This window comes from Setaria viridis, chromosome 3 (assembly GCF_005286985.2).
Source record: "Setaria viridis chromosome 3, Setaria_viridis_v4.0, whole genome shotgun sequence".
In the NCBI taxonomy this organism is placed as follows: domain Eukaryota; kingdom Viridiplantae; phylum Streptophyta; class Magnoliopsida; order Poales; family Poaceae; genus Setaria; species Setaria viridis.
In genome coordinates, this window is record NC_048265.2 from 24,215,946 (window position 1) to 24,238,809 (window position 22,864).

At 39.2% G+C, this 22,864-nt stretch overlaps 1 protein-coding gene across 4 annotated transcripts; it reads right to left on the reverse strand.

Annotated features, from left to right (window-relative positions):
* Positions 1–929: 929 nt before the first annotated feature.
* LOC117847922 (anaphase-promoting complex subunit 1) lies at positions 930–21,957 on the reverse strand. 4 transcript variants are annotated; one of them, XM_034729226.2, is made up of 37 exons: positions 21,569–21,955; positions 20,643–20,706; positions 20,150–20,234; positions 19,782–20,053; positions 19,462–19,567; positions 19,227–19,384; positions 18,352–18,539; positions 18,214–18,283; positions 17,083–17,253; positions 16,088–16,575; positions 14,618–15,077; positions 14,210–14,542; positions 13,415–13,498; positions 13,001–13,093; positions 12,821–12,880; positions 12,345–12,443; positions 12,065–12,205; positions 11,059–11,139; positions 9,713–9,784; positions 8,042–8,113; positions 7,484–7,577; positions 7,317–7,399; positions 6,712–6,765; positions 6,551–6,628; positions 6,317–6,438; positions 6,075–6,235; positions 5,701–5,777; positions 5,517–5,630; positions 5,235–5,336; positions 4,394–4,534; positions 4,123–4,296; positions 2,703–2,766; positions 2,491–2,630; positions 2,239–2,387; positions 2,023–2,101; positions 1,838–1,936; positions 930–1,538 (listed from the first exon to the last, which is right to left on the reverse strand). In XM_034729226.2, the coding sequence occupies exons 1-37, from the start codon at positions 21,799–21,801 to the stop codon at positions 1,161–1,163; spliced, it is 5,439 nt and encodes a 1,812-aa protein (XP_034585117.1). In that variant the 5' UTR covers positions 21,802–21,955; the 3' UTR covers positions 930–1,160. The 4 variants fall into 4 exon arrangements, 3 of the variants coding, with proteins under 3 accessions (XP_034585117.1, XP_034585118.1, XP_034585119.1); XM_034729227.2 differs by lacking the exon at positions 21,569–21,955 and having other exon boundaries at positions 20,150–20,267; XM_034729228.2 differs by lacking the exons at positions 19,782–20,053; positions 20,150–20,234; positions 20,643–20,706; positions 21,569–21,955 and having other exon boundaries at positions 19,232–19,384.
* Positions 21,958–22,864: the final 907 nt, after the last annotated feature.

Sequence of the window (22,864 nt, forward strand, 5' to 3'; positions counted from 1 at the left end):
TCCACCTCCCAAAACATAGGTAAGAATCCTAAATTTAATTTGCATTTTCTGAATCTAAAGCAGAGCCACATAAAAAAAATGGACTTCTTTAGTCTTAAACTTCAAATTTCGAGTTCAAACTTCAAAAATGGGCAAAGGTTGGAACCGGCCAGGAGCGTCACCGGTGGAGGATTGGGGCGCCTCCAGCAGCAACAATGCGATGTTCCTTTGGGGGGTCGGGGGCCAGCTTTTTATGCCGTGGATTGAGGAAGCTTCGGCAATCGGGGAGAATATCTTCCCGTGATGCGAAATCGGCCGCGTCTCCAGTAGATTGCGCATCCCGGATCCGGCGAACGAATCAGTGCGGCGGGCGCGAGTTTTGGCGGTGGCGGCAGCATCGGGGATGAACCAGTGCGGCGGCGGCTGGAGAAGAGTCAGGCGGCCAGGCGGCGCGGGCGGGATGGACGACGATGATTTTGGGCATCCCGGATCCGGCGAACGAACCAGGGCGGCGGGCGCGATTTTTGGCGGTGGCGGCGTCAGCGGGTATGAACCAGAGCAGTGGCAGCTGGAGAAGGGTCAGGCGGCCGGGCGGGATGGATACCGATGATTTTGGGCGGCGCGGGCGGGATGGGTGACGGTGATTTTTGTGCGGCTGTGGATATCATCGGATGGATCTCAGGATGGGTGCTTGCCTGCTTGAGCCAAGTCGATGGAAGGACGCCAGATTGAGCCAAGCCGATAAAATGATAGCGCCAGTAATTGCTTCGGGTGAACCATTTGATCCGGCCACAGGATAACTATTCTATGGCTAGTCATAGATAAACACACACACACATATACATATACATATATATATATATATATATATATATATATATATATATATATTTAGACTGGAAATATGAAAATTATAAATGTAAGCTTTCCTCGAGAAGTACTGCCGAGAATAAACAATGGACATAGTAGACTAAATTAATTTAATTCGAGTACGGATTAACACAAACTGTACAAAGATGCCCTTGATAAACCATTAAATTAAGAGCTGGAATCCGTTAATCAGTTCCCCCATTCTCACCAAGTGCGCTAACAATGCTCACTACCATTCAAACTGCTCTACGACTGGTATCAACAACCAACATGCACAAAGGCCCACCGTTGATTGCACTTACAACGCGACTTTAGGCCTTCAAGGCAGCATAAAACTTCTCGATCTCCATCAGTCCCACAAGGTGCGTGGTTGGCAGCAGGAGGCGAAGCAGAGGGAGCATGGATACACCAGCGGGGACTCTGGGCCTAACCTTATTAACTGCAGAAGCCACAACATGGGGAGGTGGGATGCTGTACCACTGGAGATACCAAGAGAGGATCACCACATCGTTTTGGGCATCAGGCCATCTGCCTGTGGTCAAATAACGGCCAAGGTTGTCCTTGAGGTTAGGCAATTCCGCAAAGATGTCTCCCATGCGCTTCATAAGCGACTCCAAGAACATGGACTGAATAATTCCTCCATTTGTGATTCTACCATCAACTAATGCTTCATTGTAGGCCAAAGCCACCTGCACATCAGAAAGAATAATCATAGGAACATCACCAAAAGGTAGGTGTTTCCTGACTATGAAACTTTGTCAACATGCAGGTAGGATGAAACTTCTTTAAAAGGGCCAAAGGGGGAACAAAACAAAATGCTCCCCCCCCCCCCCCCCCCCCCCCCCCCCCAACTCCCAAAAAAAATGAACTAATTGGTTTCTGACGTTGGTCCAGGTATCTTTGCCGGAAACAATTTTTAGACAGATTGAAACAAACCCGAACTGGCAATAAAGACCGACATGTCATGCATAGAGTGCTCCGTACAAACCTTCAAGTTGGGAAGGAAAAGGGAATCATAGAAAGGAAAATGTCCCATCTTCAAATGCTCCCACATTGATTCAATTATTGTGTAAAAACTGATGTAGACCTGGAAGAGAAAAACTGTCATTAAAAACAAGGTAGCCTATAAGAATTGAGCAGCAAAATATGATGTCCAAGTTTACAATAAGAAACCTGTAACAGTGATGGTCTATCTTTGCTCATACATTCATACAGCACTTGAGAGCAGAATTCTCGAAAATTGCCATTGCATCTGCAGTTAGAAGATGAATATTTGAACAGAATACAATAACAAGCCAGCCAAATGATGTGGCATACGTTTAGTGCTTATTATCCAAGAAAAACTCATCCTTGCGGATGTAAGGAAAGAGGACAAAAAAAATCACTTGCCTGTTCTTCCATGACTCGGAACACAATTTTGCAAAAGCAATCAAGCTTGGATTGGCTGAAAAAGTGCTTACGATTTGATCAACTCTGAAGGAGCTATGATCAGTGCTGTTTGGTTGATTACTGCAGCTAGCAGATGGCGTATCACAAACCTGAAGTTTGATGTAAGCAAACAATAAAATTACAAGTCAGTATCACCTGTCCTCAATTGAGACACTAAGGAACACATCTGTGCAAGTGTAACAAAACATTAACCTCATGCATTGCCCGTGAAATCAAAGACTGGCAGCCAATTGGATCATCAGAGTAGGAGCATGATCCAACTTTTCGCTTTATGTAGAGTACTCCCCCATTGAATGGATCTGTCTTGTCTCCAGATCTCCACCATGGCTTGTCTATTTGAGAGTCATGATAAGAATCCAATGCAATTTTTTACTGAAGAAATGTGATGTATTCAGGACAAGTACCTTCAGGTGTAAGTTTTATCACCTGAGGCCAATATCTAGGCCCACAAACTCGAATACTCTTAAGCTGCAACAGAATTAGCCCTTTTAGATTGTGTCATTTATTGGCTCAAACTCGCATCTCAGTTTAAACCTGTGCACTTTCTATATACTTAACCAAACTCTAAAAAATTTGAGCGGAAAGGGGGAAGGTTGCATGTGAACCGGCAAAACTCATTATCAAAGTTGATTGTACCAGACATCACAAAAAAGATAGGCAAGTGAAAAACTGCTGAACACTAGGAACCCCTACTAAAACAAACTTCTATGAAATTTTGCAAGATCGTAAATGTTCTTCCCCTACGTTTAGAAAATTGTGGTCTAGTGCGCAAAGTACATTGGTTTCCTACATTATCTGTTCTCGATGCCATTCATCCTTAGCTTATACCTTTACTGGACGTAATGATAGAAAAACAGCTCACAAGAGTGAGTTTAATCATAGGTGGCAATGGAATTATTTTTGGGGCTTGATTTGGCATTTGAGGAGACAGTAAAGATCTAGTCATCATCCTAGGGAATTTAGCCACAAAGGCATGAAGAATGAATGCAACCGTACAGTGATTTTCAGTTTGACATTATGGGCAAGATGAAGGGCATATAAGGCTTAAAATTAAATACAGTGGCAGTGCTTATTTGGTGTCAATGTGACAGGCAAGCAGTACAGAGTAGTTCAACAACCTCCAATAAACTACTCTTTGGCAAATTTTATTGACAAGAAACCCCTCATAAAAAAATCCCAACTTTTCTTGGTTCCTCAACATCTCATTTCTAGTCATTGCCATCGAAAAAGACAGTAGCAGACCCTGCACATGCTGCCCACTTCATCTCTGTTGTGGCTGCCTAATCCAGCCCGGGAGGTAGACAATTTGTCTGCAAGTGGTGTAATACAAGGCAGGATGGCAGCCTAAGGGTGTGGTACAGGCCAGGAGTAACACCTAAGGCGCAACTTACCCTACAAAAGTTTGATTGAGTGGTTGAGCAGAGTATGGTGCAGGAAAGGCAATGACGAAGGTGTGTGCAGAGTCAAAGGAAAGGAGTGGTGCAGGCTGAGCACTGCCAATGCTTAGTGCACTGGGGTAATATGATATATATTGTTTTCTGTAGCAAAAGCACCAGCATTTTAGCTATTACTGAAAAAAGTTTCGCCTTGACAACAGTGGAACAGCAGAATTAAAAAACAAACAAACAAACAACTACACAGGAAGTTATTCTGAATATTCACATGCCATTACTTCAGACAAAATAAATTGGCAAATATGTCAGTAACTTGAGTGCACTTGTTACAGCATCGTGTTAAACAATAAACATATGTTGTACATGTTTCAAAATGTTTATTACGGATATTGTTTCACCATTACACGTAAAGCGAATGAACCATACATACCACTGAGCGTTCTGGCAGAAGACAAGGTGTCACCTCGCAATAGTTGGTCTCATCATAATACTCTGTTTCAGCAATAGTCACTTCCAATGGGCAATACACAGGAAGTTCTGTGTCAACATCCACCGTCTGAACCCAACGAGGCTCTGTAGCTATTACGTATAGGTGTCTGAATGCCTACTTACAGTGACACAAAGAACTTCAATTTGTTTGCAACAAAAGAAGCTATAACATACAGTGAAGGTCAGAGCTCAGGGAAATAGAAGAGAATGACCTGGAGATGACAGCGATTGTCATTTGGTCCAGTGGGCAAACGTGGGTAAAGTGAGACCAATAATGCAGCAATTCCACTATTTTGAGTTGAAAAAGTGTGTGTCCCGCCTCCAAGGAACAAGAATCCTATCGCCAAGCTCACCTACATTGTTGATAAACGGGATCAGCCTATTTCATCACATTATAGCTACTAACGCATCAACATGAACAAAAAAAAATTCTCAGAAGTCAGCAGATTTTCTAATTCAGTTTCATAAAGTGATACTTAATCATAAAGTGTAGTAAAAGATATATAGAAGGAGAAGAAAGCATGTTTCTGGATTAAAATGATAATAACAGGAAGCACCAATTCAGCGTAATTTTCATATGGCAGTAGCACCCATAAGGCCATAAGATTTTGTATCAACTAGGAACACGCCCACAGTTCCATACCAAAAGCCAAGGCCAGAACATAGGATCCAATAGCCAGGGCCACTGGGCAGTTGAAGAAAATCAAGTGAAAACCAGTCGATCCCAAGGATTTCAACCATTTGTTTACTTTCAAGCTTTCATTATGTATTTACGTATATAAATATTTAAATGCGCTCAATGCAACATAACATAAAACATCAGGTCAAAAAGGTAAAGGAGATGACTGCCTAAAAGAGATGATATTTAGAGGGTGACTTGGTCAAAAAGGTCCCATGGTCTTTAGCCAGGAACCATAACCTTGATGACCAAAGGTTGCCACATTTCAAAGTTCTCATAGTGTGCAATAAAAGAATATATCAGTTATTAGTCATCTGGTATTTGATTTTAAAGAAAAACATATTTGTTCATCAGAGCTAATTAACGATACTCACAGCCATCTGCAATCCATAATTCATTTGTCCTTCTGCAGAAATTCTTCCTCTAAGATAACGCAATAAGCGGAAAGTTTGTAAGTTTCCTGATCCTGCCATTACCTTAACAAAAGAAAATGACGAGAAATCAAAACACATAGGTGCAGAAAACTGTTTATTAGGATAACAGCAATGTATATGACATGTAAATCCGTAAAACTTCATGAAATGTGTACAGATAGCAGCTGTGTCGAGTGTACTATGCACCAATTCTATGTAATCATGAGACACATTCTCACTAACCAGGGATAGAGATAGAACAATAAGATGCAAGCAGAGCTCAAGGGTTCCACGGTCAACATATTGTAGTAATCCCTTTGGCAGTATATTTGCTGTTCGAACAGGTATGTGCTTAATCTGCATAACAATGAGCAATTGTATTACCAAAATACTAAAACAGTTACAATTCAACAGGCCATGTACATACCTCATTTAGAAAATGGGCAGCGTAGGCGTAGAGTAGTTCTTGGGCATCACCATTTCTGCTGCCAGCATACTTGAGTCCTGCAAACATTGATTATGCTGGTAAAGGGTAGCAAACAGTATTAAGAGAATTTGTTCAGCCAGTACAGAACCAGCGGGACTGGACCAAGAGAACTATTAAACAATATCTACTGTTAGTTGTTTAATATCGATGTAAAGCCCAAATTAAAAAATATTACAAGAAATTATGAAAACTAAATTAGCTTGTCTTTTTAGAAGCTTAAAAACCATTACAATATGATAATAGTATGAAGCACAAACAGTTTGCAATTCGTGTCAGAGCTGCCACAAGTCCGCAACAAACGATGCTCTACTCACCAAGTGCAATGCATGCTCCAGTAACTATATTAACATAAGCTTGAAAAAGAGCCTCGGCATCAAATTCATCACTGTCGATAGCCCCTTCACTCATGTTGGAAACACCAGACTTTACAGTTTCAGGTATTTGAGAATCAATCCATTCTTTGGTAGGTTGTATTCTGCAAAATGACACAATTCTTTATTTTTATGCTACTGTCAACAAGCCACACAAGGACTTCATGTTGAAATCACAAGATTACCTGCTCCACAATATTAAATTCCTGGCTATAATGCGAAGCATAACAAAATCAGGTCTCACATACTGCAAATCGAAGTAAGTATTGGGGATACTGAGTCTAGCCGCAATCTCTTCAGACTCAGCCTGTAATATGAACCATAATAATACAGAAATTCAGACGGTATTGCTTAATGCTTAAACAATAAATTTAATTTTTAAAGGTATAAAGAGATGTCAAATAACCAAGGAAACACACCTTCAGAAATATCAAAGCTAGAGCAATTATTGCTCCAGGTGCAGTAACATCAACATTTATTTGTGCTCCATCCATCATCTGTACAAAACACAAGATAATACACATCAAAATGTATGGCTACTTATGGAACTTTGGAAATCACTGTATAAAGTGAAAATGACCTGCCCAGTGTTGCCACTTTGATCATCAGCAGTTGTTGCATTTAGGTGCTTTTCCTGAGAATATTATTAACTTGTAAAATAGAGCTACAAATAAAGAATCATGACATTGATAAACCTAAATAAAGAATCATGACGCTGATTACTCTTCAAATAGCATTTTATCTATTAACTTAGGGAAAAACACAAAGAAACATTAGTTCAGATATAGCATAAGGAGATATGAGATTATTAACCTCATGGAAAATATTTCATCCTATGTATCAAAACGTTTCAGATCATATACTCAGTGAGTCAAATAGTTAATCTATTAACACGTGCAATTCCAAAAGCTGGGAAACAAGGGCATATATTAACATTATAGTAGGACCATCAAACACTGAATAAAATACTTATCATGAAATCAAGAACCAAATATCCTAAGGGGGTTTAAAGGATTCGCCACTCCCCAAAGTTGAATCTTAAAGAAATAAATTGCATAAGCCATGAGAATAGTATATCCTGAAATTCAACTAGGAGAGTAATGTATCCTAAAGAATTTCGTATCTTAAGAGATGAACAGAAAAATTATATTTCTGAAGCATATAGGGCTATGAAAAAAATCTTACATGGTAGACTTCTTTACTGCCAATATATTCGAAAAGTCGATCTAGGAAAGTATCCATGAATCCAAATGCATCGCTGCCATGACCTATGAGAAACTCTTCTGTTACTTCTGTGCAAGCATGCCACTTCAAGAATGCAACAGGAATATTTGTCATAGAATGTAACTCACCCAGGGCAACAAATCCTAATGCAGAACCTGCAGCAACAGCATACCCTTCCCTTTCTAGCACATTATCACCACCACTTCTTCGACCAATCTCACCCTAAAGATACAACAAAAAGCATTTAGTTCCAACACTCAACTGCCAAGTAAGCCCAGGTAGCCTAGAGATGAAACTTAACAAGAGCCACACAAATAAAAAAAAAGATAATAATACCATAAAATATTAATGCAGTACAAATAGTAATAGCGTCAACAGAAGATCGACTTTTATATGTGAAACTGCTGCAATAATGAATTATTTTAAAAAATAAAGAATCCATTTAAAGATGCACAAGGTTTATTTCTCAAATTTTCTATTTTGCCAGAACTTTAGTATACCAAAATGCTAGTATCGAGGATTAAGCAGAATACCATGTGTACACATGGTAATATCCAAAAAATTGAAGCAATGTTTTCTTTACTCATTGATTGAAAAATAAAAAACAAGTAAAGAAAAGCGCAACTTGATACAGAATCAAAAGCGAAGAAAGAAAGGGAGCCTTATTGACTTATTGTCATGATTACCAGAAGTATCTTCATGGTGAGTGCATGTGCTGAGCCTTCATATAGAAGTCCAATTCCCATTACTGCTGCTGACTGGACACAGAGAAAATTGAAGGAAGAATTGGTGTCTAATATTTGTCAGCTTATAGCAATAAATCAGCTTAAATAGGACATTGCTCAAGATGATACAACAGAGCAGCTGATACTGGAGTAACTTCTTTTTATCAGGGTTTATAAATCACTATGTAAAGACGAACTAGAGAACCAACGTGTGTCTAAAAGAGCAATATAAAGCAGTAAGCCACGTTACAAGCTTTATTAATTCATTCAATCCTGACACTCATGATGTACGTACCATGGTACTATAATCCAATAAATAAACAAACATCCATAAATTAAATACTAAGCATTATTTGGTTACATGAGATTGCTCATGTAACCTATCACAGGACCAGTTGTACTCAAGATTAAACAGCTCGAAAGAGGACACCCTTATTTCTTCAAATCCACAACTCTCCAGCTAAGAATTTTCTGTCAAAAGTTCAGAAATGCTATTCACCAAAAATGAACACAGAAAAATACAAGCAGAATTCCCACTGCCTGTTTTCTTTCTTCCCTCCTTTTTTAAAGAAGACCATATAGTATGTGAAAATATAAGTTGGTATTACCAGAAAACTGGTCTTTCTTAGTGGAGACAAATTTTAAGTCTATTCACAAAAGCATTCAATTATTATACTTCAATCCTCCATAAATGGAAAACTACAGCAAGGTGATTACCTATTGGCACAAATCCTCTCCTTACTAATATGTAAACCATGTGTCTGTGTAGTTCAGTCGTACCACTTTCCATCCCCATAGGTGGTCTGTAGTATCTACAATTTATTATTTGTTCTTACTGCATTCCTAGTTCATTTACTACATGCAAGACAAGGTACAAACCTACACCTGAACATTCGTCTGAGTGACAGAAACAAAGATAAAAGATAAATCATGCATTACGTCAACTCAGGATTCTAAGCAACCAACAAAACTAGTAAAAAATTGCAAGGTTTAGCATCTTATGCAACAGTGACCCCTAAACGTTAGTAGAAGGGTCCTTACTTCATACCTGGGTGTTGGTTTCTACTACCCACACCCTAATTTTGGGCCCTTGGATCTTCATCAAACATTTCATCCAAGGGTTCTTTCTTCTACTACCAGCCATCTCCTTCCTCCAGCTATGGCCATGGTGCCTGAGCAAGAGCCCAATGCTCTCTCCCGTCTCCAGCGACTCCCACCACAGGAGCTGCTGTCGCTCCCCACTGCCACACTAACCCCGTTGGAGTTTCCCCCATCAAAACCCTCCTGCCACCTGTCCTCCACAACAAGCGGTGCCCCCACTGCCCCATCCACCAACCGCCTCCACCACTGGGCCAGCCTTTCTCCCCTGGCCTTCCACTAAACCTCCAAGGCTTGATCTTCTCGGAGATGGAAGAAAAAGAGGCCAATCTCACCGGAGTTGGAGAGGTGGGTGAAGATTTTAGTGAAGAAAAAGTTCAGGCATGGGTAGTTCAAGCCAACACCTAGGTGTCATATTGCAAACCCGCAGTATAAATCCCATAAACACAAGACCTAAATTAAGTATCACAAGTTTAAAATTATTAGGCTAGAAGGAAAAACATGTAATAAAGCAGTAGCCTACTGCAGTGTTACCTGTAGAAGAGTTGGTAATTCCAACTCTGGCGTAGAAGATGGATGTCGAGAAGGAACATGAAAGTAGAGCATCTGTAAAGTTATCATAAAGGCAGTCATTTCAAGTTGCCAGAGCATAATATCAGGAAATAATAAAATTCCAAGTGACCATGCAGCAGCAACAGCGTGACAGAACAAAAATCAAAAGAGTACATTTCTTGGTTTTAAATCATCGCAAAAATACACCTTTTGGAACCTCTATGAAACTACACAAACTTTGGCCATATTATCACAAAGCTGCATGTTAGCAAACATTATTAGTTTGGATATCAACTGAAAGGGTTTCCGAGTACTGTAGTTTCACAATATGTTAAAAAACAACTGAATTACTAAGGTATTTCATTTCATGATATTGGGACACATTAGTTGGGAGAAAAGGTGGAAAGGTAGACCCACAATGGTGACAATGATTATAGATGGTAGCGCGGTAGTGCATTAATTAGGGGTGCAAGGTTGAAATGTCTCATTAGCTACACCCAGTTCATGCCAGGGGTCTTATGTTCAGAAACAAGTTCACAGGAGAATGAACCATTGTATTACAGAAAGGAGGGAGCAACTGAAATAACTTATAAATCAGACAAGAAAGTCATAAAAAAGGAGTCATACAAATATGGGCTATTTGCCCTGCAAATCTAGTCTGAAACTGAGTCTAAACTATTCGACTCATGTCCTTTTTGGGTGATTTGAAACCATAAGCTGTAGCAGCATGTGTAAGACAGTACGTTCTTGGTTCTCTCGCAGACGAGTTTAAGACAAGATCAACTAGATCTGTTCGATCCAATGTAATTAAGGAGGAAATATTATAGCAGACTGAGGTCATATGCACAACACTGGATGCAATTAGTCATAATATTATTACTTTATGGAAAAAAACATAACAGCAAACAAAAGCTACATGGACCAAACAAGATAGCGAGATTAGAAAAACAGCAATTCAGTACTGGAAAACAATGCACAAATATTTTTTTAACAAAATTGAAGATTGGCAATATTTCATAAGACAGACAGTGATTACCACATTGACAGCTGTTCATTACATTTTCCACAGTTCCCAAACATTAGTAGAGTAACACAAATTCAATCTGTTCAAACAGGATTGGAGCTACAAGCACCGAATCAGGAGGTAGGGGCTACAACAACATTTACAGAGAAAATGGATCAAATTTCCTAAAGAAATCAGATCGGATATAGGGAATATGACTTTGAATACAGTTAGCTATACTGGTCCATAAGTTCACTTCTAACCATGATAATTAAACCCACGTAATAACTGCATACGTACACATCCAACATACTGAAGTTAATACCTTAGATATTGCAGGATCCATTGTTCCCCTATGAGATGCTGCCAAACCAAGTAATAAACCAAGTGTTGTTATATCATGCTCCTGCACTCAGACAAATAGTCAAATTATATAAAAATATATACATAAACAAAAGCTTGCACTTAATGAAAATGAGTAAATTTCACAAAACTGTGAATTATTAGTCAGAGTTAGTGCAAAACTACAGGTTTAAGAATATGTATGATGTGTCTCAAAACTACATAATTAATCCACAATGTATCACAAAACTAGAGATTTAAGACGAGTGAAGCCTGTATTTTTGTGATGCATTGCATGCTAACTTTGTAGTTTGTTCTTGCTAACAGTTTGTGGTACTATCACATGCTAGATTTTTAGTTTTCTGATAAAAAAATACAAATTCTTAATTATGGATTTTCTGAAACTATGGCATGTCAAATTTGTAGTTTGGATATAACGTATTAAATTTATAATTTTGTGATAACTTGGACAAAGAATCTGTAGTTTTACGAAATCTTCTCAAAGTAGCAACGGCACTCTCCTAACATACTGCGAACATAACGCTACACAAATGGACTACAGATTGAATGATTTTAAGGTTCTAAGGGGAAAAACACATGAGCAAAGGAATTAGTGAAGCCAATTATTTTCCTATTGAGGGACTGAACAGTTACATGTGACCATACCTACTCTGGGAAGGTCAAGAACAGCTATAGCTATGCCATCACCTCAACATTCACCCAGTCCTAGAGATGAGCATTTATCTCCTATTACTCTATTAGTTATTCTCTTGCCTTAAGTATAATTTTCCATCGATTAAGTATGGTATAGTCTATGTTAGTTCTTATTTTCTTAGGGTCCCTCCGTCCCCCTCTCTCTCCTGCCATAACAGTGACAGGGTGAGAAGGCGCTCAGTGCCTTCATCCTCCCATCAACTACTTCTACCTCCAGTATAACCCTAGAACACAAGCCCATGCCATGAATAACCAAAGAAGAACAATAAGATCACCTGTGAGAGATATCGATAAGCATCAGTCATAGTTAAAACTCTTAGATGCTCATGCAAGCCAAATGCTAGAAGTAGACCAGCATGAGTAAAATTTGGTTCAGAAGGTCTATTGTACTGTATCCAAGTTCTCAACATCTTCTCCTGCGAAAAAGCACTATAGTAAGCTCCACTTATAAGACAGGAAAACAACACATACACATAAGTGAAAACTGCCTGCCAGGGTCAGTGAACTCTGAATTATGCTACAGTTGGATAATAGACATTTTATCTTGTGTGTTACCTGAAAAGGGGCAAGCCTCAGGCCAGCAGCTACACCATTATGAAACTCAGCCCAAGATTTGAATTCTGAGACACTTCTATTACTTAGATCAAGGTTAACCTGTATAAAATACAGTGAGGAAAATATAGAAGTGAGAACTAGAGAGCTACCATAAGGTATTGTTCCCAAAAGTTTAGAAATTCTACTTAGTTACTATCGTAACATAGCAAGGTTTGCTATCCTACTTTCCACACACATCTAGTCATTTTTCAGAACAGAATTCCTAACTTTTAGTTTGCGAATACTAATCGCAAAAGATGAGGTAGCAGAACTAGTCAATCATGTAAGTACTGCTGAATCAATAAAACAAAAACTTGAATTTATTTATAGCATGGTCCCACAGTACTATTCTCAAGTGAACTGCACAATGATATCCTGGACATTGCAAAAGAGACATGAAGAAAATGCCATTGAAGCTACAGAAGAAAAAGGATTACTGTAGCATTCTGTTGTGCAGGCAATCGACCAGCCAACACAAGCTTTGGGAACACCAGAACCTGCAGCGGAAGGAAATACTTTTGAGATAGGAAGAAATGAAGGTGCCTGCAGTACAAAACATTGACAAAAACCAACATCAGCCATCCAGCCTATCATGACATTTTGGTATGAACTCATACCTCTGTCAACAAAGTGTAAGTTGTAGCTAAAGTAAAAGCCCCACGCCCAAAAGGTAAAGCAGTAGTCCTTTGAGCAAAATTCCATAATTGTTGCTGAAAATACAAGGGAGAGTCAGCAACAAGGGAAATTTTTAATCCGTGAAATCCAGAAAATGTAATGAAAAAGATACCCTGATTCAAATGGTTGTTCCTCAGTAACTCATAGCAGTGATATATTTAATAGAATGAAACAACCAAACAGAGGAGATGTTAAAAAATAAGTGCACAGGAAAGTACCAAGAAGATCAAAGAAATTGCTGGTGGCACAAGAAGAAGGAATTAGCCAATTAGGTACTTTGAAGTTCAGCTATGGTTTGTTTGTGTTTAGGTAATAGCTTAATATCTGCGAGCAAAGAAGCAAGAAAAATTAGTAACCTGTTGTAGGTCTTGATCCGACACACTAGGATTAGTAGGTGTTTGTATGGCCACAGGTCTTGCTGAGCATAAAAGGCGTCTAACCTAATCAAAAGAATAAACAGAATTATAAGTGGACATGTAAGGAATGAAATAAGATTAGAGCAGACTAATGTGACTTACACAAGCCACGTAGTGTTCCTGTTGCAAAGCATAAAACTATACAAATAAAGCAAAAGACTCACATTATCTCATTTACATAAAAGTGCACTCTGTACCTATTATAGTGGTGGCAACTATCATAAGGTTATTTTGCATCGGCACCTACATCCATTATGATAGTCTGTTTGAGTATTGAATTGTCAGAACAAGTTTACAAACTGTAGTTTTTTAATCCCGCAAAACTCATTAACTTAGTGTTACACAAGCAAAGCATAGAGTCTTTAAACTGCTATAGTTGAGTAAAAACTTGGCCTTCACGAGGATCATAAGTTTATAGTTGCAATCTAACCAAGAGAATAGATAATCTAATGTCAGAATAGATAAGCCAATAGATAGGAAATAGGTCCACTGGGTTGTATATTAGGCCCAACAGGTACCTCGTACATAACATATAGCCAACAGTTGGCCCGCAAAATTAACTAACTATGCCTTATAATCATTACTTGGTGAACGATCAAAACATGTAGCAGTTACATATCTTTCAACATCTGATGTTGGGATTATAATTGGAAGAATCAAAATATTAAGCAAATAGCAGTGCAATTGCAATCCAGTAATTCAGGAAGACAGGTTGACTCAATAGACATGGCAAACCTCATTCAAGCGCAAATCATGACCAAATCGTAGTTGTGTAGTTGAAGTGAAGATATGTTCCATGCCATCCTCAATAGATTTAGATACAGAATCTGAATCTTCAGAATTCAAAACTTCTGATGTAGGGATGTCAGATGCAGTCGTTGGTATGGTTACAGGTTGCAGATGTAGCATATAAGGGACTGACATTGATGTCAAATTATCATTGTTCCACAACCCATTGTCATTCCTAACTGACCCCATCTTTGCCATAGCTAGATCTTCCCTGCCAACAAGAACATAAGCTGTTGCAGGCCAGTCATCAGGAGGAGAGTCACGACATTTGTCCAGTGCCTGTAATATGAAACAATGTCTCAAGAAAAAACTCAATTGCAGCATATCAAAATGTAGAATAGAGAGTTGGCTCACATGGCGAAGCACAAGAGATACACCAACTGGTAACAAGTCCAACTGCTGACGACCAAACTTTTCAGCAACCATAGCCAGAACAGTAAGTTCCTCAGTGTTTCTTGCTGAACCACTGGCAACCTCACAATACACACCAGAAGAGAGACTTTTCCCTTTCCTTTCTGCTCCTAACAACAAACTATAAAATGACACCACCTTCCTACCCCAGCTCACAGCAGAAACTTTCTGTTTGCGCATCAAAGTCGGAATGTCTTCCAGCTTCGCCGAGTCACAACCATGATGTAGACAGTATTCAAACCAGCGAAACAGAGAAGGTGGAGTTCTTAAAGAAGTTGATGAAGGTAGGGAAGGTAATTCAATCAAGTTGAGCGGAAAGTCACGGCAATAATAATCAACAAAAGTATGTTCACCCAGAGATGAAGCAACCACACATAACAATGAAGCAAGACATCCTAGATCCCTGAAAAATAAACTAAATGGTCAAGATTGATTTGAAACATGGCCATAAATATGATAGTAATACTGGTATAAGTACAAAAGGTCTCAAGCTATTCAAGACAACGATGAATCATGCACAGTAAACTGAAATAAAACAACAAATAAACAGACTGAGACATACTATATAAGATTCAATGCCTATAAACATAAAGAACCAGTGAAATCACGCTTGCAGGTGCCATAGATGCCTTCCAGCAGACAGAAACATTGATTCATACTACTTAACAGGCTACAAAGGAATTATTATGCCAATAGCTGGCTTCTAACAATATCAGCCTCATGAGGAGAAACAAGCTGCCCATGAGACATGAAGAAATCGAAAAATTTAAGGTTTTCATTACAATTTGATTCTTTTATCTGTTGATGAATGCTACAGCAGCATGCAATGAGGATAGCATTAGTTGATCTACCGTTATTCTTTTCCTAGGACACTGATCTACCGTTATTTTTTTTCTCAGGACAGTTGGTCTACCATTGTTGCCATGCACATAGCAAGTGTCAAGGTAGCTGCAGTGATGCGTGAGTCCTTTTGGCCAAGTAGCCCAGTTTTCTCAGGAAGTATGGACATGTTGTGATTACTTTAGGTAGGCAGTACTGTTTTGTTAAGTTAGGAGATGAATGCCACATTGCCACTTTTTAAATTTAGAATATTAGCCAGATAGCTAGTAGCAACTACAAAGAAGAAACCAGTCAGCAGTCTGTTACTGATATATGTAAAGCTACATTCGTATGAGATAACAAAAGTCTAGAGATCCTTCCTGAGTCAACATATGAAGATCTTCCAAGATAATTGCATTAAACTGTGAGTTTCAAGAATGCCATACATGATGAAAGGACACGAACAGAAGTTTAACCAAATGTTTTACTTCTCAGTGGATATCTATAATATGACACAAACTACCATGCAAACATTTGAGAAAAGCAATATCAATAAAATACTTCTTTAAACAAAAAGAAAGAAACAGAACTTACTCTTTCCTCAAAATGTTAAGCTTCAGGTTCTCGTATAGGGCATGCAATGTCTCCAATGTTTCTCTCATAAAACGAATATAAAATGACATATCTGAACTATGCTCATCCTGGAGAAAGGGATTAAAGCCAGTTTTGTGTGTACCATATGACACCGGCAAAAATGAATTGGAAGACATTGGAGCCCTTTTGCAGTATTGAGCATGGTATTTGCTGTTGATCAGGAAGTCCCAAGCTTTACTTGGCGATATGGGTGATTTAGTTGGCAATGTTTGCCCATATTTTGTACAAACTCTTTTTATTTCATAACAAAAATATTCCCATTCTGAATCCGCGTGAGAGCTTGAATATAGGTAGCTAGCGTCACTATCACCCCAAAAAAGAGAAACAAAATGACTGTAAAAGCAACTCTGCAAGCCCTCTGCCATTGCAGTTATGCAGTCACTAACCAGAGAAGAGGAAGGATTTTTGCGCAATGAACATCTGAGCATCTGGAAAAAGGCAAAATGTACCATAAGATCAACTGAAGGCTAAATATCAAAGCAGTCTAAAATTGGAAATTACAGTGAGGAAAGAAGCACAGTCGAAAAGAACACTAATTAATTTAAGTTCCTATGTAGAGTTGAGCAAATAACTTTCTTAAATAATATTTCCAAAAAAGATCACATACAAAATTCATGATTATTAGTCATAGAATAATAGATTAGTCAATCAATATACAAAACTATAAAATCTAAGCAATAGCATTTGTATTTAAGTCTCCACATTGTACAGTGTAAAACCACAAACTGTTGCACCAAGTCCAACAGATTCTTCTAGTATTAATTAGTTCGAAACACAACAAACATCACCGATGCAGAACAAAGAATCAAAACACAGCTCCAAGATAGTACACCCTTTGTAAACGAAATTGTCAAAATAATGAACAAAGGCAGTTCTAAACCATTTGTGGAGTAAACCAGAAGGATATTTAAGGACAAGGTACATGAACATCATACCAGACCATTACTGCATGTAACATTTATGCGCTCTTCAACAGCATCAGCTATGCTTGTGATCTTCAAATCAGAGTAAGTATCTGAAATCTCAGAATGTAGGTCGTAATTTGAAAAGAAACCCTTTCCCAATTCAGTAGGGAGAGCATATCTGCAGAGGCACTGCTTCCCAGACTGCATTGTACATATTAAAAGAAACCAACTATTAATAAATTACATCATGCAAAGAGATGGTGGCTAACTGTCAGTGAACTTTATAAGAAAACAATCAAAAGGCACATTATTTAATAACCAAACAATAAGGTCTGAAGTCTGTTTTTTTTACAGTATTCAATATTGTTAGTATATTTGGTAGTATAGAAAATATCTTGGGGAGGCTTCTTGCCCCTCAAGTCTTATACCCCTATATATTCGCCGTCAAGGCTCACTGCAATACAATCCACGCATTATACACAATCTTACAAAAATGCATTGTCTATAGAGCTCTTTATTATATGAACAGAGGCTCAAGGCAAGGCAGATGGCGGCGCAATCACCCCCTCAACTCAGCTGGACTTGTGCCAGCCAAGACAGGGGCTCTGATCAACAGATGCATTGGCTGGGGCAAACTTTAGGTTTGTTTCTTGAAAAAAGAAAGCAATGTGCCTGCACCCCTTCATATAGGCCAGCCCTGGCAACATTCTTAACTAATTAAGATAGAACCTTATCTCCATGCCTATGCCGCCTGGGTCTATGGTCTCCTCTACAAGAGTAGATAAAGCCCACAAACAGCACTCACAAGACTCTTGTTAACTCTTCAAAATTCACTTCAGATCAGGAAGGTAAGCTCTAAAAGTGAATTATAGGACACTTAACTGAACACTGATGTTTCAACCTTAACTGAACACTGTTTGAACTCACAGTGCAATATAAATTAACTAGACCGATTCCAGGTCAACTAAAGTTATGAACAACCAGTGCTTTTTTCACATGATAAACAACCAAAGTGATGAGCTTTGAATGCTAATCAAGACCGACCACCTGCTGGGTCTTCAGGGCCTTACAAAATCAGCATGAACCTGACTTCAGGTTCATATCCACATATTAAAATAAATACAAACGACATAGTTTGAATTTTGAACAACAGGAACCTACATAGAGAAGTAGATCATTGTCTGAACTCAGACTAAGGATGTCTGTAAAGGGAAGAACTCCAACCCGTACTCTGCAGAAAACATAGTAGCATTAGCAGTAGTAGACTGAGGATCCAAAACCATGTGATTAGGCAATCACCTTGGACGAGTCACGACAACTGGTGCAGCAGCAAATGCAGTAATGTCCCAGCTCATGTGAGGCTTAATATCACCAAAAGCTTCTTCAGTAGTATCATCAACTTGAATCCTTACAGCAAGCAATATTTTTTGTTCATGCAGTAAAAAACAAATTATTGGCAATCCATCAATATCAGTTGCCAAGAAGACCTGATATGAATAATTGGAGTCAAGTTCAAGTAATAGTTGGAGTTAAATATTTTGCTACCATGACCAGTATAAAGAACATGAGAAGATGAAACAGGGAGAAAAGAAAAACTTTATTATTATCCAATGTTTCTATCACACCTTGAATTCAGTATGGAACCTGGATATGGTGAAACTTTAAGCAAACGATACTCCTATATTTTTTCTCTTGAATACGCAGGACGGCAGGAGAGCCGCACATCATTGCATTACGAAGAAATGTACATAGAGTAAAACACACATCCCCATACCCCACAAATTAAAACTAGTTATGTTCCTGTACAGGTCCTTGGTATTCCTATGTTTATGACAAAAGGCAAAATCATGTACAAGTCCCTGACCAATTACATCATAAGATCATATCCTAAATTCTTGTATATCGAAGCACTTGCAAGACAACCCACCCATTGTTTAAAATTGGTGGTTTAAGTCTTTACAACACAAATAATTAACAAGATGAAAAAATTGCAACTTAGCATGCCTGCTAGTACTTAATGAATAAAAAAGCTGGATGGATGCTGCTGACTAGTAAGACCAAATTATTAGAGAAAGGTCAAAAGGCACACCAAAACGAAGATAAATAAAGCATATCTAAAGATAGAAAACATGGCATAAATGGAGTTCCTTAATACACTATTAGAATGGATCAACCTTACTGGCAGCAGATTGGGAGCATTTCCCTTGCCATATCTTACGGAATGCACATTTATGTGAAGAAATAACACATGAAACAGGTAGCATTGTATTTCCATTCATTGCTTCCTGATAACTTGCACCATCAATTTGCCAAACAGAGTGCTGACACTTCCCTGCATACCACGAGTTAGTTTCTTAAACCCTACCTAAAAAAGGAAAATGTACAGGTAGAGAAATGTGAAACAAAAACCTTTATGATATGATGCCATTAGAGGTATTGTATCACTTGTCCAGATAGTCTTTTCATCAAAATCTTTCATCATAGTTAGTTTGTGATTTTCTTCAAAATATGTTGCCTGTAAATAGTTAATTCATTATGAGATCAAAACAGCACCAAGCAGGCAATCCTTGCTAGTTAAAACCACATGGCAAAACCAGTAACAGAAATTATATAATAGCCATGTTGCTGCAGAGAAGTTAGTCCATTGACCATTGACAAAGTGTACATGTTGGAAAAAGACAAGCCATCACTACCAGGCAAAAACAAAAATGATAATGTACAATATATACCTGAGGCTCTTCAAGTGGATGTTTCAAAATGAGGTGTGATGAGATAATGGCTCCATTAGCTTTGCTATCTGTCTCCATGGTGTTCGCTTGGCACGAAACATTGTAATTCAATCCATATTCTTTGTTAGGACGATTTAAATCCCTTGCATTTAGCAGCGAACTCGAGGATGAGACCATATGACCTCCATCAGTCGATTTCTGGAGTAGAAGGCCAAAGGGGAGTGACCATATTGATGAAACAGCATATGGTAGTGGAATACTAACAACTTCACCTGCAACATGGCATGCATACATCACGAGCCTCGGAAAATTAGTGAAATTTCAACACTATTCGGGTGGCTTGTAATAGACCAATGGGATAAACTAACCAGTTACATTGTATAGAGATAAAGTATCAACTTGCAGGACACATAGAAGGGCATCACTGATTGCATTCATCCGACACCAGCAAGCCTACAATTTAGGTTTGCATCACCAAATGAGAACCTATCGTTAAGTAAATCAGAAATATGATGAGTAAAATGAAGAAAATGCATGGTAAGGGTAACAAAAAGGAGGTTAAATTTGTTCTCTGTTTGAACTAGTTTATTTTCTGGCACACGATATCTACAGCAATTACTGTATATTAAAAAAAAGGTTGGAAAACAGGTATTAGTTTGAAGGTATTCTACTTCTGTATTCAGTTCAAAACAGTGAAACCTGATTGGACATGCAGAAGAACAATTAAATATATCGGTATACAACAAACACGAAAGACACAGGTAAAATAAGCAAAAAGTTCAAGCAAAACTGATAGAAATAAGTAAAAAAAATCTGGGAATTCATTTCATTTTAAACAATATGGCATAAAAGCAACCATACCATAATGACTGTATTTGGGGATACATATCTTTTGTGAACTCGAGAACCATTGCTCCATATTATCCTAGAAGGACAAGAAAACAGAAATAGATTATATTAACGGTAAATAATCCATAAAGTTTGTTAGAATCAACTAATAAACTAAAAGATAAAGAGAACATAGCACAAAATTTAGCACACATAACTAGTATTGAACTTTTTTATTGTGGGCCTTCATTCAATCCATTGGAAAAATGTAAGCAGAATCCCTTTGGCATGAGAGAATGAACTGATAACCCCCTCCCCACCCCACCCCACCCCACCCCAAAAAGAAACAACACGCCCACAAAACACTAAGCAAGATGGTTGTCTCTAACTCTAAAAGGACCATGCCACGCTTCCTGACACAACAGTAACAGGCATACATTTAATCAATTGTGATATAATGCCATACAGTTCCAGAGTACAAATTGGAGAGTCATTACATGTCAGTGCAACCTCTCTGTGAACTCATTAAACACTTCTTGGCATTTGGCTTCCAGCTGAAGATACTAACTACGAATTGTTAGATAAACATGGTTCGGTATTATTCTGACGCAGCTGGGTAAGAACAGCAGGATTTAATAACTAATTCCATAGACCATGGTTCCATCAACAAGAGACAAAATTGAGCAACAGTGAAATACAAAGCTGATAAATCAACCATCATAACAGAACAAGCACGCGCTTGGTCACCGTAACTCACCATAACCACGCTTACAAGTTACAAGGCATGTAGGTAAAAGACTAAGATGCAAGACTAGCTAGTGACTGAAATTGAACAGGAGAATTGGAAAGCCAGTTGCTTAATAATTCTGCCATTGCAATAAGAAATTTGACCCTTGCTGCTTCGAGATTCCTATTTACACCACAATGTACAGTTGAGAGAGGAGGGGGGCAACGCTCACTGATTGCCGCGAATGAAGAGCTCGTGGTCGCCGTCTGCGCCAGAGGCGGAGGCCTCATCGCCAGGGTCTGGCCCGGGAGAGGCGGCGAGGGAGGGGTCGAAGAGGAAGTAGTCGTAGTCCTGCGGCGGTCGCGCCCCGGGGGCGCCCTCGCCGTCGGCCTCCTCCACCGCGAGCCCGTGCGGGCGGAACTCCCGCAGCACGGTGAGCCGCCGCGACCCGATCGCCGACGCCATGATCCCGCAGCCGGCGGCCGCGGCGGCGGTGAGGAGGGGAACGAGACGTGGAGCAAGCGGGCCGCTGTGGGGAGTGTGACGCGAAGTGAGCTCGCGTCCCGACTCCCGCCTCCTCCTTGGGCGCTTCGAAACGGTTTGCCGCGGCGGGGAAGAAACCCTAGCTGACGGGGAGGAGGGAATTTTGCACGCCGCGGGCTTAGGTTGGGCTCGGCTCTTTGTTTAATGGGCTTTTGTAGTTGAAGCCTTGATTGAACGAACACGGACGACGACTTGGGCTGTCCTCTCTCGGCTGTTCCCACCAAATAAAGCTCGCTCTTTCCCATTTGCCACGTGCATTTTTGAGGTTGCAGCAGCTCGATTGGCGTTGCAGGAGTTCGATTCGCGGCGTCGGAGTTTAAGGTCTGCTAAACTTTATTTAGGAAGGTCATATCGAATATTCGGACGTTAATTAGGAGGATTAAATATGAGCTAATTATAAAACTGACTGCAGAAACACTATACTAATTCACGAGACGAATCTATTAAGCCTAATTAATCCATCATTAGCAAATATTTACTGTAGCACCGCATTATCAAATCATGGACTAATTAGGCTTAATATATTCGTCTCGCAAATTAGACTCCATCTGTGCAATTAGTTTTGTAATTAAACTATATTTAATACTCCTAATTAGTATCAAACATCCGACGTGATAGTTAATAAAGTTTAGGAGTGTGTTCCCCGACACCTCCTGATTCATGGTTGTGGACACCGTCGCCTGGAGCTGGAGCCTCACCGGAGCTCTACCAAACTGTTATTTTGGGGAGCTGGAGTACTGGAAGCCGGAGTGGTGGGGACTTGGAGCAAGTAGCGATTGAGAGCACTACCGAACGCTCCCTGAATCCAGCTAAATTTTTACTCAAAATTGACTTTCATCTCAAAGCAAGAGATTTCATCAAATATTTTTGAATCAAACAGGAAAGTTACCGGTTTTTATTCCAGTTTTGCTACTATATCTAAACAATCAACATAGTATGAAAACTTAGATAAGTTTCTTTAGGGGTGGAGCTTGACCAAATAAGC